This window comes from Miniopterus schreibersii (genome assembly GCF_964146895.1).
Source record: "Miniopterus schreibersii genome assembly, chromosome: 7".
NCBI lineage: Eukaryota > Metazoa > Chordata > Mammalia > Chiroptera > Miniopteridae > Miniopterus > Miniopterus schreibersii.
The window spans coordinates 3,163,805-3,180,239 of NC_138108.1; the positions used below are offsets into that span (position 1 = coordinate 3,163,805).

Here is a 16,435-nt window from a genome sequence, read left to right on the forward strand (position 1 = left end):
GGACAGGGAAGGGAGCCTCGGCCCCTCCAGGGTGTGGCCTGGCTCCCGGGGACAAGCCCGGCAATGCGACGTCAATATGCTTGTGGACGCTGCTGAGGATTCCCACGTAAACAGCCACGCGGGACAGGTGGGCTCTGGTCACACCTGCCTCTGGAGAGAGGCCAGATTGTTCTGCTGCGAGCTTCAGCACGGCACGGCGACATTTTCATGGAGAGGGCTACAGATGTTTGTCTCGTAGGGACTTTCTATAGAGGCGGCGGTGGGGAGGACAGGCCTGCCTTGTTCAAAGGAAAGCCACGAGGCCTCTTTTTTTAAAATATAAATATGTTTTTTTAAATTGATTTCAGAGAGAGGAAGGGAGAGAGAGGGAGAAAAACATCGATGAGAGAGAAACATTGATCGGCTGCCTCCTGCACGCCCCCTACTGGGGATCGAGCCTGCAACCCGGGCATGTGCCCTGACCGGGAATCGAACCTGTGACCTCTTGGTAAATGGGCCCATGCTCAACCACTGAGCAACACTGGCTGGGCAACAGTTCTATTTTTTTTTTTTTTAAATCAGGCAATGAAAGAAAAAGTAAGACATTTATTAATAAGGGCTGCAACCGATCCAAGGGAGAGTAACGCAGCTCATGCAGCATCTTCCCTCAGTGGAACTTCTTCCAGGAGAGGAGGCCAGAGGAGTAGGCCTTGGGATGTGCAGTTTACCTTCTTGCGATGGAGGCGAGGGCCCTGGGAGTCCTGGGCTTGGTTCAGCACGGCCCCCGAGATGGTAACTCGTCCAGCTCCTCGAACAAAGGAAATGGCGAGGGGCCCCTGCGGGGAGACAAGCAGGTACTGGGGTCCAGGTAAAGGAGACACAGCCCCAGATAGGAAGCTCATGTCTCAAAAAGGAAAGGTCCAGAGGAAGGGCTGCGGCCACTCACAGGGACTCAGGCTGGTCTAAGGAGCAGCTGATGGGAGAGTGAGGAGGGAAGGAACCAGTCAAGCCAGTAGAGGGGCAGACTGGCCTCAGCTGTGGTCATCTGAGGCTGTGCAGCTAGAGTCATTCATCCATCCATCCATCCACCCATCCATCCATCCATCCATCCATCCATCATCCATCCATCCATCCATCCATCCACCCATCCATCCATCCATCCATCCATCCATCCATCCATCCATCCATCCACCACCCATCCATCCATCCATCCATCCACCATCCATCCATCCATCATCCACCCATCCATCCACCCATCCATCCATCCATCCATCCACCCATCCATCCATCCATCCATCCATCCATCCATCCATCCATCCATCATCCATCCATCCATCATCCATCCATCCATCCATCCATCCACCATCCATCCATCCACCCATCCATCCATCCACCCATCCATCCATCCATCCACCATCCATCCATCCATCCAACCATCCATCCATCCACCCACCCACCCATCCATCCCTCCAATAAGCATGTCAGCACTGAGTATCTATCGGGCGTTACAAAGATCAATAAGGTATAGCCCCGATCTCCAACGGAGAGGGAGGGAAGAAGGAATCTCAAACCAGTGGAGAAGACGGAGCAGAGCTCAGCACAGTAAATGAAATTTCAGAGACGCCCCAGTGCAGGGAACCCCGAGGAAAGGATGCCTGGGCTCCAGGGATACACTGGGGGCGGGGGTGCTGAAGTCCAGCAGCAGGGGCTTGGGCGTGGAGCTCAGACCCAGACTGGGGACCAGAGGACTAGTCGGCAGGTGACTCCTCCAGTTGCAACGGAGGCAGAGAGAAGCAGGGGACCCAGACAGGGGCCACGGGCTGGGGGAGGCCCGGCTCCTCAGGCTGCTCATCACCTGGGAGTCCAGACCCTCCAGGTGAGCAGGGCCTGGGCCTGTGAGGATGGGTGTTAACACTGGTGTGGTGACAGTACAGAGGTGACTTTGAGAGGAACAAGAACGTGGCCGAAGTTCAGGAAAAGGGGTGGACAGGGCAGGGAGGGCCAGTGTCCCGAGAGGCCCTGGAGAGAAGGCCTGGAGGCGGCGGGTGCGGGCGCCTTGCCTTAAAGACCGAGTGAGATGGAAGCAGGAGATTCAGGAGAAGCTGGGGACAGACCGGGGTGGGACCGCTCTGCGGCAGAGTCTCAGTACTCTCAGAAACCCGCCTCCTCACTAATGTTTATTTGTAGCCCCCAGGTCAATACTTGTGGAGCTTCCAGCTTCGTTCTGGAATATCTCAGAGCGACAAAACCTTCGAGTCTTTCCACCTGTGGGGGTGGGACTAGGTGACACCTGTCCCCATGTCTCACTCTCACTCTGTAAACAGGGGTCTTTATGGAGCCGCGTTTTGTGCACGTTTGCCCTCATTGAGGGTGATCTCGCTGTGTACAGGGGCCCCCGGGTGCAGCGCCGAGCCCGGTCCAGCGGTCCTGAGCTCACGGAGGCTGCGCGGGGCCTCGGGAGAAAACACACATGTTCACGAGCTTCCTTTAGGCCTGCATTAGAGCTGCCGGTGGTGAACTCCACGTTCATAAGTCCACGACGTATATTAAATAAGGTCTTTAAACAGAAACACACGTGAAATGTGACCAGTGGCTGGCGGGAGCCTGACCCTGGGCTCCCCGCAGGCCCCACCGGTTGGGTGTTTGCAGACTCTACAGAGCAGAACTGCTGCTAACAGCGAGGAGCATGGACGGTGCCCGGGGGGGCGATCGGCCGGTGCACACGGTGCGAGTCTCCGAGCAGAGCCAGTAAAGTCACCCACAGCCAGGCGTGCACCTCCCTCCGAGCACCGGCTGGGTCTTTCCCATCTTATGAGGGGGTTGGGGGTCTGGCCGCCCCAGGAGGTGGGCGGTCATGGAGCTCAGGACAAGAAGTCACTCGTGGGTCTGAGACCTGGTGTGGAAATCACCCAGCAGCTCACTCGGGCGGGCGGGCGTTCTAGGGCCACCCACGGAGCTGATGGCAGGTAGATACATTGTAAACACTTCTGCTCCATCGCCTCCTGGCCTCCCGTTGGCTACCAGCCACCTAGCTTCCCCCAGACAACTACAAATGTATCTTAGAGAAATGTATCTTAGAGCAACAGCCCTCTTGTGCTGTTTTCTAAACATGGGGATATTGCCGCGAGATGGAGCATCGCAGGGAGGAAGAGAGGGGCTTTGGGACAGACAGACAGACATCCAGAGCGACATCCCATGGCAGCACAGCCTCTGAGAGCAGGGGCCTCGGGGCCTCACCCAGGAAACGGAGATAATGACGACAGCCCATCGAGGGGACCGCTGCAAGATTTCCATAAGGCAGCGTGCGCGCAGGGCCCAAACACGGACCCCGGCACCCCCGGGAGTTCTGATCTGGGGACAGGCATGAAGCGGCCATTTGGTGAACACGCATCGAACACACTGACGAAACCACGAGACTGATTCTTCCCGCCACACAGTGCTCGACAAGAGGCCTCGCTAAGGGTCGCCTCCTTTGCCGGCCGGGGGCTCGGAGTTCAGGAATTCCACACCAGTGACAACCGACGTAAAGGCACACGCGTGACTCACGCCGCTGTGGTTGGGGGCCGGGCGGTGTGGCTTGTGGTCTGCTGGCCCCCGCGTGATGAAAACGGCTGAGCCAATCCAGCAACAACGACCAGGGAAGCGCGGGGCCCTCTCGTAGAGCCCTTCCCGCGCGAGCGTGGGGCCCTGACTCGCCACAGCTCCTCTTTCACAACAGCAAATGCGAGAACATTTCAGGGCTCTTTGTTTAATTAGTACCTTCCACTGGCCACTCCAATATATAGGAAATGGTTTTCTAGAAAGAATCCTGGAGCCGTGTTTGCTGTGCTACAAACACTCCTACTCAGCTCCTGTTTTGTTCCAGAAGCTGAGCCGGGCTCTCCGTGGGAGCCAGCGGCTCGGCCCATGGGATGCTCACCCCGGGCGATGTGACATTCCGTTTGGAAAAAGCCACGCTGATTTTTATTATGGGTTCATTCCTCCCTCCCTTCCTTCCAGCCTGATTGAACCCCTTTTATATTCTAGGCAGCGTTGCTAGCATCATGAAGCAAAGGATATTATTACTAATATTTTAAGATAGTCTCGTTAATCATATTTTTCTTCTTGTTAAACTAAGATATTAAGGATAACAAGCTACGACAGCCCCAAGGAGTTCATGGCCCAGTAGGAACAAAATCAAGAATAATAATAATAATACGTCTTTGAAGGCCCTGAGCCCTAGAGGTTAGGGGACGGCTCACTGTCCCAGCTTGTCCATGGGAGCCTAGGCCCGCTGACCCCAGACCCTGGGGGTCGGCCCCCTCACCGGACTCCCTGTGTGAGCCTGACCAGCCTTGCTTATGATTCTAGAAAACTCAGACCACAGTGGGCACTTGCCCTGCAGAAGGTCAGGGGAGGGCGGGGACACAGCCGGGATGTCAGTCAATGCCCAGGCCAGGCAGCAGCCGCTGGCCTTTGGTCTGTGCTGTTCTACAGGGATGGGCTTTTGGCCCCGGCCAGGTAGCACAGTTGGTTAGAGCCTTGTCCAGATATCGCAAGGCTGTGATCCCCGGTCAGGGCACCCACAGGACACAACCAGTGAATGCGTGGGTAAGTGAGGCAACAAATAGTTGTCTCTCTCTCCCCCCCCCTCTAAAAAACACAACAAAATCAGTTTTTTAAAAAAACATGTTTTTTAAAAGAAGCCATCAATTCTTTTTATAGAAATCAGGTCATGGATTTATATAGCAATACATACACGTGCATGCCCAATACACGCATATCATTAATAATAAAATAGAGGCCCTGCCTGGAGAAGCCTATCTTTCCCCCCCCGAGGATGCTCCACAAAGCAGAAGGAAATGACCTAAGTTTGTAAAAAAGGAAAGTGATGAGTCTGTTTCTTCATAATGAGTAGTTTCTAGATCTCAGCTGAAGCTGGTTTTTATTTTTAGGGGCACATAGATGGAAAAGTAAACCTACTATCTTCCACCCAATATGACCTCACTGGTCAATTTTCCTTCTATTTTAGTAAAAAGTCAGTTGTCTTCTTTTAAATCAATTACACTATGCTTAGCTGGGGTTTTTTGTTTGTTTGGTTGGTTATTTGTTTTAAATAGACTCTCAAGGAACCCAAGTGAAGAATCCCATCATTCAGTCAAAGCACGCTTCCCAAATGCCTGCTGCGTGCCCAGCTCTGGGCGGGCACCGGGAGCCGATGGCGAGGAAGCTCCCCAAGCTCTGTGCCCCGGGAGGCTGGTGGGGACAGAGGGGGCAGAGAGGAGACAAGCCGTTGCAGTGCCCGGGGCTGAGACTTGAGGGAGGCCCATAGGGATGTAGCTCTAACCGGGAGGGCCCACCACACTGAGGCCTGAGTGGGGAGGAGGGATTCGCCGGGGGGTGTCCCAGGGAGAGGCCCAGCGGGAGGAACTGCAGGTGTCTGAGTGCTGCAGGGGTTTAGGGGCTGGGTGGACTTGGGAGGAACAGGCCAGAGAAGTGGAAGGGGCCAGGTCACCAAGGCCTTCCCTGGCCAGGCTAGGGAGTTCGGACTTTATCCTGAAGGCACACAGTGCTATGTAAACTGTAAAGCCCGGGAGAGCCCAGGCTTTATTATTAACTTGCGTGTGGTGTATGCGTGCGCACGTGTGTGTGAAAATGAATGCACACTGAGTTGATACCTATGATTGCGTCCAAAGGTTCCTTTAAGTGTGTCCTTCATGATGTCCCTTTACCAAACGCCTTCAGAAATACACAGCTTCAATTGCTCCAATCCCCCGTAACTGGGAGTTAATGCACCTCAACCCCCATGAGACTCAATGCCCAGTGTGGGTCTGGGAAGCCAGGGCTCAGTCTCCAGCCCCCCACAATACTGCCCCTGGCTTGGGGTCTGACTTTTGCACATCTCTGCTTTATCCCATAAGTGAAGCGAACATTAGGGGGTCTCACGGAGAAGGCCCAGAGTCTCCTCTGTGCTTCCAGGTAAACCTGAGGACAGTGTGCGAGGCGGACATCGTGGGACCGGGACCTGGGCCAATGCCAGAGAAAATGCACGGACCAAACCAGTCATTTGCCAATTTTGGGAGAAGACAGAGGGGAAAGTAGAGTCAAGGATGCTCTAAAATTGTGAACTTGTGAAAATTAGGCGGATGGTGGTGGCTTCCACTGAGAAAGGGAGCTGGAGAAGAGGCCAGTTGAGTTTCACTTGCTCCCAGGGTTTCCATAGCAACTGCATCTAGTGGCCATCAGGGCCCAGGGCCCGGGTCCCAGGCCAAGCAGGACAAGAGCTGAGGACTTGGAAATATGTGCATCGCGATGATAAAGTCAGGCAAGTGGGAGAGACGACCCGGCGGGTGACAGACAGCCCGAGCCCTCACCGGGACCTAAGTCACCGACCGAGAAAAGGCAGGCGGGTCAGGCCTCACAGATCTGAAGGGTTAAAACCCAGTTTCCAAACGGCAGAAAAGCGAACAGGAGGCGAGGAGGTCAGCAGGAGCCGGAGCCGGAGCCGGAGTGGAAACTGTGGCAAGAAGCCGGGCAGAGAAAGGGGTGGGCGGAAGGGACGCGTGGCCAAAGCAAGGGGCCGGTCTCTTGTTTGCTCTTAAATTTGATCACATCAGTGGCAGGAACTACAAAAGCCACGGGAAGGAGGCGGAGGGTGCAGAGGGGAGCGGTCAGGGAGGGGGGCGAGGGGGGCGAGGGGGGCCGGGCCGCGCACACAGGCGCTGGCAGGTGCGGGCGCTCAGGCGAAGGCTTTCCCTCTGTTTCCAAACACACAGGTTTTACCCTGTTCTCTTACCTCAAGGCTGCTACTCGAGGCCAGTGTTTGCTCTCGCTCTGGGCCACTGGCTTGGGTGCCTTCTGTTTCCAGGCGGGAAGGCCCTTCTCACGATCTCTGGAGAGAGAAGGGCAGAGGCTCTGTCACTCACACCGAGGGTTAGCCGACGCCGACCAGGCGACAATGAAGTAATGAGAAGGGCCATGCAGAGCATAACCGGAACCCACACTACCCCCAGAACCCCGTAACTTCATCTTTCTTGTCAAGCTCTCTCGAACCCAGTGCTTATTTCTCCCCACCTCATGTGATCTGTCTCAGTCACAAGGGCAAGCCCTCGAGGGCACGGACTGTCACATTTCTCTCTCGGTCCCCTGTGGGTCTGCCCAGTGCTTGTCACACAGATTTGCTGCATTGAACTAAACTGTCATGTTCAAAGCCGCCCCTGGGAAAGCGGCCCATCTGTGTCAGAGAAGCTCCCAAAGCCCGAGATGTTGTTAGATTTCGGCTCTGGGATTCTAGTCACATTCATTTACATCCATATATTTCTCATCCCAAATGGCATTTCCCCAGTGTGTTAGCCAACCTCCAAGGCGGCCTCCTGCTGTTCACACTCTTGGGCATTCCCTGCCCACACAGAACCAGGGTGGGTCTGCGTGATTAATAAATATGCAGAAATGACGGTCTATCACTTCTGGAATTAGGTCACAAAAGACGATGCCTCTGTCCTGGGTACTCTGCAGCTTGGGCACCCCCCCCCCATCATTTTCTTGGGGGAAGCCAGCTGTCACATTTTGCAGATATTCAGACAACCCTGTGGAAAGGTCCATATCATGGGAAACTAAAGCCCTCAGTCCAACAGCCCATGAAGACCTGAGGCCCACCAACCAACATGTGAGTAGCCTTGGAAGTGAACCCTTCGGCCCCAAGCAGGCCTTCGGATGACATCACAGCCCTCCCTGGTCAACATCTTGTCTGTGACCTTGTCAGACTCAGCCAGACACACCCAGCTAAGCTGCTTCTGGGTTCCCAACCCTCGAAAACTATGTGAATAGACAATTATTGCTCCAAGCTGTTAAGTTTGGGGTAATTTGACAACACAGCAATTGGTTATTAATCTGATTAATCAGATTTATTTCCAAATGTCTTTTGGCTATTTCCAAAATCAAGCCTAATAACAAATATTTTCCACCATGACAGAGATTCAAAAAAATGAACCACGAAGGCAATTCCAAAAGAAGTTGTTGAAAAAATGTTCTCAGTGGTGGTCACACTGGTGGAATAACTGTATATCCTTTCAAAGTGACAATTTGGAGACGTTCTAAAACTTGGGTTTTTTTTTGTTTTTTTTTTAAATCAAGCCTCAGATTGTAAGCCATAGCAGTCCAAATAAATTGGAGCATGCCTAATGAGGCTCAGAGGCTGAATCCAATGAAATATTCGTATGTGTTTTAATCATTGCGATGGAGAGCTCTGGGACAGAGCGTGAATCTCACAGTTGTTTTGGAAAGCAGCATGGAAAAAAATAAAAACAGGCTTCAGAATCTGGCAGGTCTGTATCAAAGTCCTTTCTCTGCCACTTGCCAACTGGATCAAAGTCTTATGATGGCAGCGTAGCCTTGGGCAAGTTACAGAAACTCACTAAGCCTCAGTTTGCTCATCAGCAAAATGGGAATGAACACAGCGCCGCCCCACAGGATGGTGGTGAAATTGAAGGAGAAAATTGTGCCTAGCAATTAGGGCAGAGTAAGAATTTTGTGTATGCAATTAACGTCATGAGTTATTACTCATTTCTTCTATATAAGCAGGTAAATAACCTGGTTTACTGAGCTATCACAAAGATTAAATAAGAAAACCGATCTGTAAACGTGAGAAAATGCATACTGTTAATTTTGTCTGCTTATCACAAACTATAGTTGAGAGTGGAGAGCAAAGGGAAGATAGAAAGGATTTGGGTTAGTTCAGAAAATGCCCCGACGGGGGGCAGGAGAGAAGGTCAGTGCTGATCTCCGGAGCCAGGTTTGATGTTTCGACTCCTGGTAACACTTAATTGAGCTTTTAATGCCTCAAGTTTACCTTTGGAGCGATGCGCAGAGCAAGCTTATGCGGTACTGTGCTCTCTTTCCACTTGCACTTAAAACAGTTTGTGCGTCAGGGGTTGATCTCCTGTGAAACGACTCCCACCCAGCCTGGCCTGATGAGAACAGTCTGCTGACCTCGGGAGGAAGACAGGACCACTTACCGTGTGACCGTTCCTGAAACTGCTCACTTCTGGGTGTGTCGGGAACGAGGCCTGGAACACAGCAATAGTCGTGAGGCCTTGCTGCTTCTGGGACATTCTGTGAATTTATTATTGATGCCCCAGACGTGCCCCTTAAACAAGGGGGAAGTGGGAGATCACCGAAGAGTTTGGCCACCATCAGCACCAACAGGAAAAAGCCTCAGGAACATAACAATGGCCACAGGACGCTAACCCTTCCTACTTCAAACGAGGGGCCACCCAAGAAGGAAAGAAAGGAGAGCCTCCCTCCCCCAACCAAGCCTCGGACAGGGGTGGTCAGTCCTAGTCACGCAGCTGGAGGCCGCCCAGTAGATGAGCTTCAGTCCAGGTCCTCCTGGCTACAGGTTACTGCATCCTGGGCCCCATAGCTTAGGTCATGCATCCAGGAGGGCTGAGCAAACTGTTCAAGTTTATAGACCCTCTCAAGGGGAACCAGCATCCACCTTGACTATTGGACAGAGATGTGGGGCCATCAGATGAAGTCATGCATGAAAACCTCTGTGTAAACATAAAGGGACCCCTAAATGAAACATTGTATCGCTGTTGCCTAGCCTGGAGAAGGGAACCAAATGAAGGCAAGTGTTTATCTTCTGTAACGACTGCAATTGTTCCAAGGGTAGGTATAGACATGTCTAGTATTAAATGACTCACCAAGAGAGAGTTTCCATACGAAGTTGTTTCAAGGAAAAAAAAACAACATTAAAAAAAGAACAGATCTCAGCTTACCAAATAGATAATTGTTTCTCCACGTAGAGGATCCCAATAGACCCCCAAAAACCATCTACATAAATGTAGGCACCAGTATGTATCAGCACATGGAAGAGAGAAAAAGGAAAGACGCTGTAAAAAAATGCAAGCCTGCCCGGCCGTCGGAAGCGTTTCCTGCTTCCAGCAGTGGTTGGTTTGTTCCATGTCTAAATCCATCCAGTCTCTTATCTTTCGCGTCAGTAGTGTCACCATTTATTCCACTAAAGACGGTTCGCAGCTGTTTTCTAATTTTTTTGTTTCATCCAAGAAATCTATTTCGGTTTCCAGGAATTAAACTCCACCTGCTCTCTTCCTTTTGAATTGCAGAATTCTTTAATTGAAGGGGTTCTTTGTAAAAATTTTCTCAGAATTCTTTACAACCTCCTAATCTTCGAGGAAAAGCAACCTGAGAGTTTATGTGAAAATCGTGTTTGTTTCAGGGGACAACCTAACCTAACGTCAGCATCTTCTTACAAAATGTGGGTTTGGGGCGATCGTGAGTGGCCCTCACTCTGTAGCGAGGAAGACTTGTGGGTTGCCGGAACAGCCAGAATCAGCTTCCCAAGCCAGACATGGAGAGGAGCTGATTTACAGGGCCATTAGTAATTAATTCCAATCGTCTCAAAGGTCATAGAATGAACTAGAATCTCTCAATATTCACTACTAACTCCTAGCCCCAGTCAGAGTTCTCATTCACCTGTCCTGCCAGCCCCCTGTCTTGCTCACCTGTCCTGCCAGCCTGTCCCGCTCACCTGTCCTGCCAGCCCCCTGTCTTGCTCACCTGTCCTGCCAGCCTGTCCCACTCACCTGTCCTGCCAGCCCCCTGTCTCGCTCACCTGTCCTGCCAGCCTGTCCCACTCACCTGTCCTGCCAGCCCTGTCTCACTCACCTGTCCTGCCTCGCCCCATCTACTCTTAGGTAGTTCCGATCCACTCTTCATCTCTCCTGTCACTGCCCTACTTAAACCTTTCAACAGCCCCAATGCCATGAGGGCCAGCCAGGGATGCCCGACGTGACCAGTGAGGCGTCTCCTCACCTGGCTGACCTCCCCCCACGCCGCCCCCCTCTCTGTGTTCTGCTCCCTCCAGTCGTGGGTTTCTGTCCATGTCAGTCCACGAGTAGATAAACTAAAATACCAGCTGTATACGGGTAGAGATGTGTTTTAAACGCCTGGCAAGAATACTGTCCCGTTATGAAGAAACGACGTGACAGCTGTTTTTATCCTGTTAGAGGCAGACCCTTACCCTCGCCACTTCTCCCTCAGCTTTAAAAGCTCGTCCAGTGGGTGCTTGCTGAGTGTCCACCCCCCATCGATCATCACCCTGGACTGACAGAAGCAAACGCTCCTGCCCTCACAGACTATGTTAGGGAGCGGGCAAGTCCACTCCGGGGCGACAGAAGGGGGAAGCGTGTCCCACCACTCGCTGCACGCCGGCCATGACCCGGGCGCCAGGCCCACCTCCCAGGCACACCTGGGTTTGGTCCACAACCTGCCTACCGGATGGCCTTTGTTCCTGGCACTTACTCCTGCACTTACGGCGAAGGAGCTGCAGGTCATGAGGGTTGGGTATCCCGCCCTAGGCTGCAGAGCTGGAAATAATTTTGAACTTGGGTCCAGCAAAAATGTCCCTCTTGTTCCACTAAACCATGGGACCATGAGCAGCATACTTAGATCTAAAACTGTGAAGACTTGCTAATTGTTACTTGAAGCTCTGTTTCACAAATCTTGGGGAACTCGAGGGGTAGAAATAGATATAGATGTACAGATACAGAGAATAGGCTGGAGGAAGTAGGGACATTGAAAATGAGACTGTAGGTCTGTAAGGGAGAATCGGCTGAGCAGGCGGAGCTGCGCTGGCCCACCCTGGGCGAGGCTCCGACTGGCACAGCCGTGTCGCTGTCACGGACCCTCACGGACCCTAGGGGGCGCTGTCCTGGAGCACGCCGAGCCCCGCGCCTACCTCTTCACTGCTGTCCGACTCGGAGCTGGAGGACCAGCCGCAGCGGACCCACACGTCCTGCACCTGCTTGGCTGACATCTGCACGGTGCTCCTGCAGGTGGCTGCGGGCTGCAAAACGCGAAACAATGAGCTGCACCTCCAGCCGCTCGCAGAGGGTTCGGCCCTCCGAGAGGTCAGGAAGGCCGGACAAGAGGACGCGGCAGAAAGGGAAAACTCAGAGGCTTTTCGCTTTTCCAGAAGGGAAGTTTCTCAAGACCCAAGGAGAGAGTGAAATATCTATCTCGTAGGCACCTGGTACATTAGGAGCCCCGGGAACACAGACGCTCCCTCACGAGCGCGGAGGGGCCGCCCTCACTTTCCCAAGTGAACAGAAAGAAGCAAGAAGAGCCCAGGGCTCTCCACGGGCCTCAGATTTCACTTAACAGATGCTGTGACGCTTGGGGTTGGGTCCTTTGTAAAACAGAGCCCTGGCGAAAAGTCTCATGAAACAAATAATAAAACAAAAGATTCTTTTTCAGACTTTACATCACTACGAAGCAACCCCAACATAAACTGATAGCGTAACAGGCCAGAGCGCGTACGTCTGGACGCAAGCGCCTCGGAAGGCGAACATTGGGTCAGTGGTGCTCCCTCGGCGGTGAACCAGGGGTGGGACCATGTATGGTCACTGACATTTACTCCTGATGTTTATCCCCAGTGCAGCCTGAGCCAGAGGGGGGGAGAGAGTATACAACTGTTCACCGCAAAGGAACGTGACTCTCACCGTTCGCATTACAAAATTATCTTAAGCAGAATCTGAAATGTCTCTGGGATCTGTTTGGAGTTGGCCTCTTTGTATTCACTTTGCTTGGAACCATCAATATCCCCATTTTAAAGAGCAGGAAACCGAGGTAGCAGGGACTAAATAATTTGCCAGGATCATTCAGGACCACATACTCCAGAGCTCAAGCCCTCGACCACTGGGCCTCACTGCCCCCACCCAGGGAACATACAGCGTGGGCACACTTAATGCCTCCCAGTGTGGCCGGACAACAGGCAGCAGGCCACGCCCTCAGAGTGACATCAAAGCGGCCCCAGGTCACGGAAGAAGACGAGGTGCTTCCTTGTGTCAGTTTCTGGGAGGGTGAGTGGCCCGTCCCACCACACTTACCACGTAGTAGCCCCTTTGGAAGTCACAGGTGGCGGGATCTGCCCCAGAGTCCCTCCTGCAGGTGGTCTCTCGAATGCTGAACTCTATATCCATGCTCAAGCTGTCCTCACCCAGGACGCTGACCTGCGCAGAAACAGTGTGGCTGTGCCATCGATGTGGTCCTGAAATTCACGTTGTGAGAGTGTCTCTCCAGGCACAAAGAGAAAACATTCCAGTACCATCTGAGAAAGCGCTACAGTATCATCCACCAGGAAAAGTAGCCGGGAAAGCGCTACAGCATCATCCACCAGGAAAAGCAGCCAGGAAAACGCTACAGTATCACCCACCAGGAAAAGGTCAGGCATCTCAGCCGTGACCTTCCCGCGCCCTCTCGCTGAAAGCAGGGAGACGCTTTGCCCGGGGCCCTGCACTGCCCGGAGGAAACAGACCAGCCCCTCGGTGTCCCAACCCCAAGGGAAGGGTCCTGCCTGACGACTTACCTTTACAACCGATCCTCCTGATTCTCACCTTCCGCAAATTTGCCTACTGGCCAAACTTATTCATGACTCCCCATTTCAATACTCGGGGTTGTTTCGCAGTCATTCATGGACATGAGAAGTTTTCATGGAAGGGGCACTAGGGAATGTCGCCTGACCAGTGAATCTGAATAATCGGAAAAGGCCCGAGAGGCAAGAGGAGGAGGCTTCCAGATAGGACGGCGGCATCTCTGTGCGCTCACTGAGGAGCGCACACGGGCGCGCGTGTGTTTGCAGGCGCCCGCCTGTGTCTGTACCAAGACGGTCACTTGCCGGAAGGTGCCCGCGTGGCCCTGCCTCACACCGGCTAGTGTCCCCCCGCCAGGCTTCTGTGGTGTCCGTCCTGGGCTCTCTCAGGACCTCTCCAATGAACTACTCACTTTCTTCTGTCGGGAGCACAGCTAAATTGAAACTTAAGCAGATTTAAACTGCTCACCTGCGGGCCTGGCCAGCGGACATCGATTTCCCACAGCACACGTGGGCCTCGTGAAATGCGAAAGGCAGAAGCCAACGGAGCCAGTGCGAGGAGCGAGGTTCTTTATGGCGGCCCAGCTCCCTTCCAGGACGGATTTGCCCCTCAGCGTGTCAGCCAGTTGGCTGCACGTGTCTCACATGGTCCCCACACCACAGTGTCCAGGCCAAGGGGCCCCGCTCCGGCCACGACAGCCTGGCCTCGGGCTGCGCACCTAACTGACTAAAGCATCGCCTGTCATCTTCATGACCTCTGGCCCGATTGGGATGATTCGATTCATTTCCCGGGGCCCTGGAAACAGGACACGGAGCTGTTTTCTGAGGAAGGGTCAAGGTGAGCTTGGTGCGTTTGGAGACTGGAGCTAAGAAACCATGAGCCACGCGCTCCTCACGGTCAGAGAGGGAGCAAGCTAAGCGCGAGCGGAGGTGGCCCGCAGCCGGCTGGGAGAAGTGGGCAGAGGGCCCCTCCATGCCCACGCGGCCTGTGGCTCGCAGGACCCGGCCCACCCCCCACCGTCACCTGAACTAACGTGAGGGCATCTCTGCCCCTGTGCACAGGAATGAAATCCTCGGGGGACAGGAGGGGGAGGCGACTTGCTGTCCAGGATTCTCATGTCCTTTGGGGGATACGTCTGCCTCTCTCTCTTTGCCTATCACAGACTTAGTCCCGGGAAGGCCGAGAAAACCCATCTTTCCCGACGCCCAACACTAACAGGAAACACAACTACCACGCTGGCAAAGGAAGCATTTCGTGAGCTCAAAAGCCAGAGTTTATTTCCTGTGAATGTCAGAAGCAGAACAGCTGGACTTGAAAAGGCCTCGGTTCTAATAAAGGAGCAGTTCTTAATAAAGGGTCTCAAGAGGCACCCTGGGGACACGGGCTACAAAGGCAGGATGCTCGGCAGGAACCGTCTGGAACCGGGAATGGGGCCAGAGCGAGGCGCAGGGTGGAGGTCGGAGGACCCGGGCCCCTGAGGAGCTGGGGAGCCTTATGGCAGAATCGTAACTAAATCCCTTCTCTGTCAAAAAACCGTCTGAAAGAGATGACCAGCCGTTATCATTTTAAAATGAAAAATGAAAGTGTACCCAACACACTGACCAAAGAAAAAAGGCAGAAAGCGGTAGAAAGAGGCGTGGAGGGGGCACTGCGCGCTTACCCTCTTTAGGGAGCTCCTGAAGGCCCGGAACAGGTAAGGGCTCAGGGAGCGAGCGTTCACGTCTGCCACCGACGCGCCCAGGGCTGCCCGCAGCGAGGCCAGGTCGTAGTCATACACCGGGAACCCTGGACACGCAAGCACGCGGGACACGGTGAGGCCAGGGGCACGGGCCGCCACCTCCCCCAGATCCGGTGGAGAGGAGTCCCCTACCTGCACAGGACCAGCTGCTTGTTCCAAGGACAAACATGACCAATAATGTCTTCAGCACCATCTTCTCCGTGCCGGGGGAAATAGTTTTCATTCGGAGCCGGGGGAGGGTCTCTGTGTGTCAGGGGCCCGCTCCTCCTCCTGAGAGCGGCTGTTTATCGGGTGTCACCCCCTCGCGGACCGGGCAGTCTGGAGCTTAACCAGAGACCATTGATCCAGGGTGAACATTTACCCGGGCAACGTTCAGTCTGTGAAAACGTGCCAGCCTGAGGCCACTCTTGGAGCTGCAATCTCATCCTGGGACTTTAGCCCATGGCAACGTCAACACGAGGCCCGGGGACCGGGTGTACTGTTTGTTTTTCTCTAGTTTCAGTTCACCCACATGCACAGTTTATTTCTTTTTGTTTTCATTCCATTTTTGGAGGGAGGGGGTGAATCTTATTTTCAACAAAACTTCGTTTTAGACTGTTGTTGGTTTAGATCCCCTCTCTTGCTCCTAACGACCTTGCAGTTGAAGTTGGCTATTTATGAAACGCGTGTTTATGTCAAGATCTTTCGGGAAATTATAACTACAAAGAGGGTTCATTTAATCAGCAAGGACCCACCTCCTCTGCCAATGGGCACTTTTGTGCTTCTCTTGGACAGGAAGGTGTTTGCATATTGATGACTTTCACCTGCTATAAAATCCCAAGGCAGTTCCTGAGCCATGAAAAAGAAGAGACACTTTGTAGCGAATACCGTTTGTGTGACATGCAGGTCCTGTGTTCGCATTTTTAGAATTTACACATAGGAAGCTGTGCTGTGCTGGGCCTCAGAAAGGCCTGTCCTGGGCACACAATACTGCAACACCCAGTGGGAACAGAATTAAATATTTGTTAAATGAATGAATGAATGAACATACTTCATCTCTCTGAACCTTAATCCACGTCTTTCTCTTTGGAGCCGGCAGTAATTTCTGGTGTATAAAAGGTACCCAGAGGGTGTGCTTCGAGGCGATGACCACGAAGATTTGTAAGTCCATTACTCTTGACCTGGTCTGAACCCAATCCCATCAGCATCTTCCAGATTTAACTATCGACACCATCTGGCTGGGAACTCCAGGGTCTCATTAAATGAGCAGTAATAATAAAAGTAATTGCAAACGAGTAGAGGAGATTAAGGAGTCAACAATAAAGCAACATCGCGGGCACAGGACTATTGATTTTGCCTGTAGCTG

General features: G+C 53.1%; 1 protein-coding gene across 2 annotated transcripts; it reads right to left on the reverse strand.

Moving 5' to 3' along the window:
• Window positions 1–571: 571 nt before the first annotated feature.
• SPP2 (secreted phosphoprotein 2) lies at window positions 572–15,513 on the reverse strand. 2 transcript variants are annotated; one of them, XM_081142154.1, is made up of 8 exons: window positions 15,223–15,513; window positions 15,013–15,137; window positions 12,870–12,992; window positions 11,720–11,827; window positions 9,738–9,792; window positions 8,973–9,023; window positions 6,755–6,850; window positions 572–815 (listed from the first exon to the last, which is right to left on the reverse strand). In XM_081142154.1, exons 1-7 carry the CDS (start codon window positions 15,311–15,313, stop codon window positions 6,765–6,767), a joined length of 639 nt encoding a protein of 212 aa, XP_080998280.1. In that variant the 5' UTR covers window positions 15,314–15,513; the 3' UTR covers window positions 572–815; window positions 6,755–6,764. The 2 variants fall into 2 exon arrangements, with proteins under 2 accessions (XP_080998280.1, XP_080998279.1); XM_081142153.1 differs by lacking the exon at window positions 572–815 and adding an exon at window positions 3,207–6,338.
• Between the last annotated feature and the right edge of the window lie 922 nt (window positions 15,514–16,435).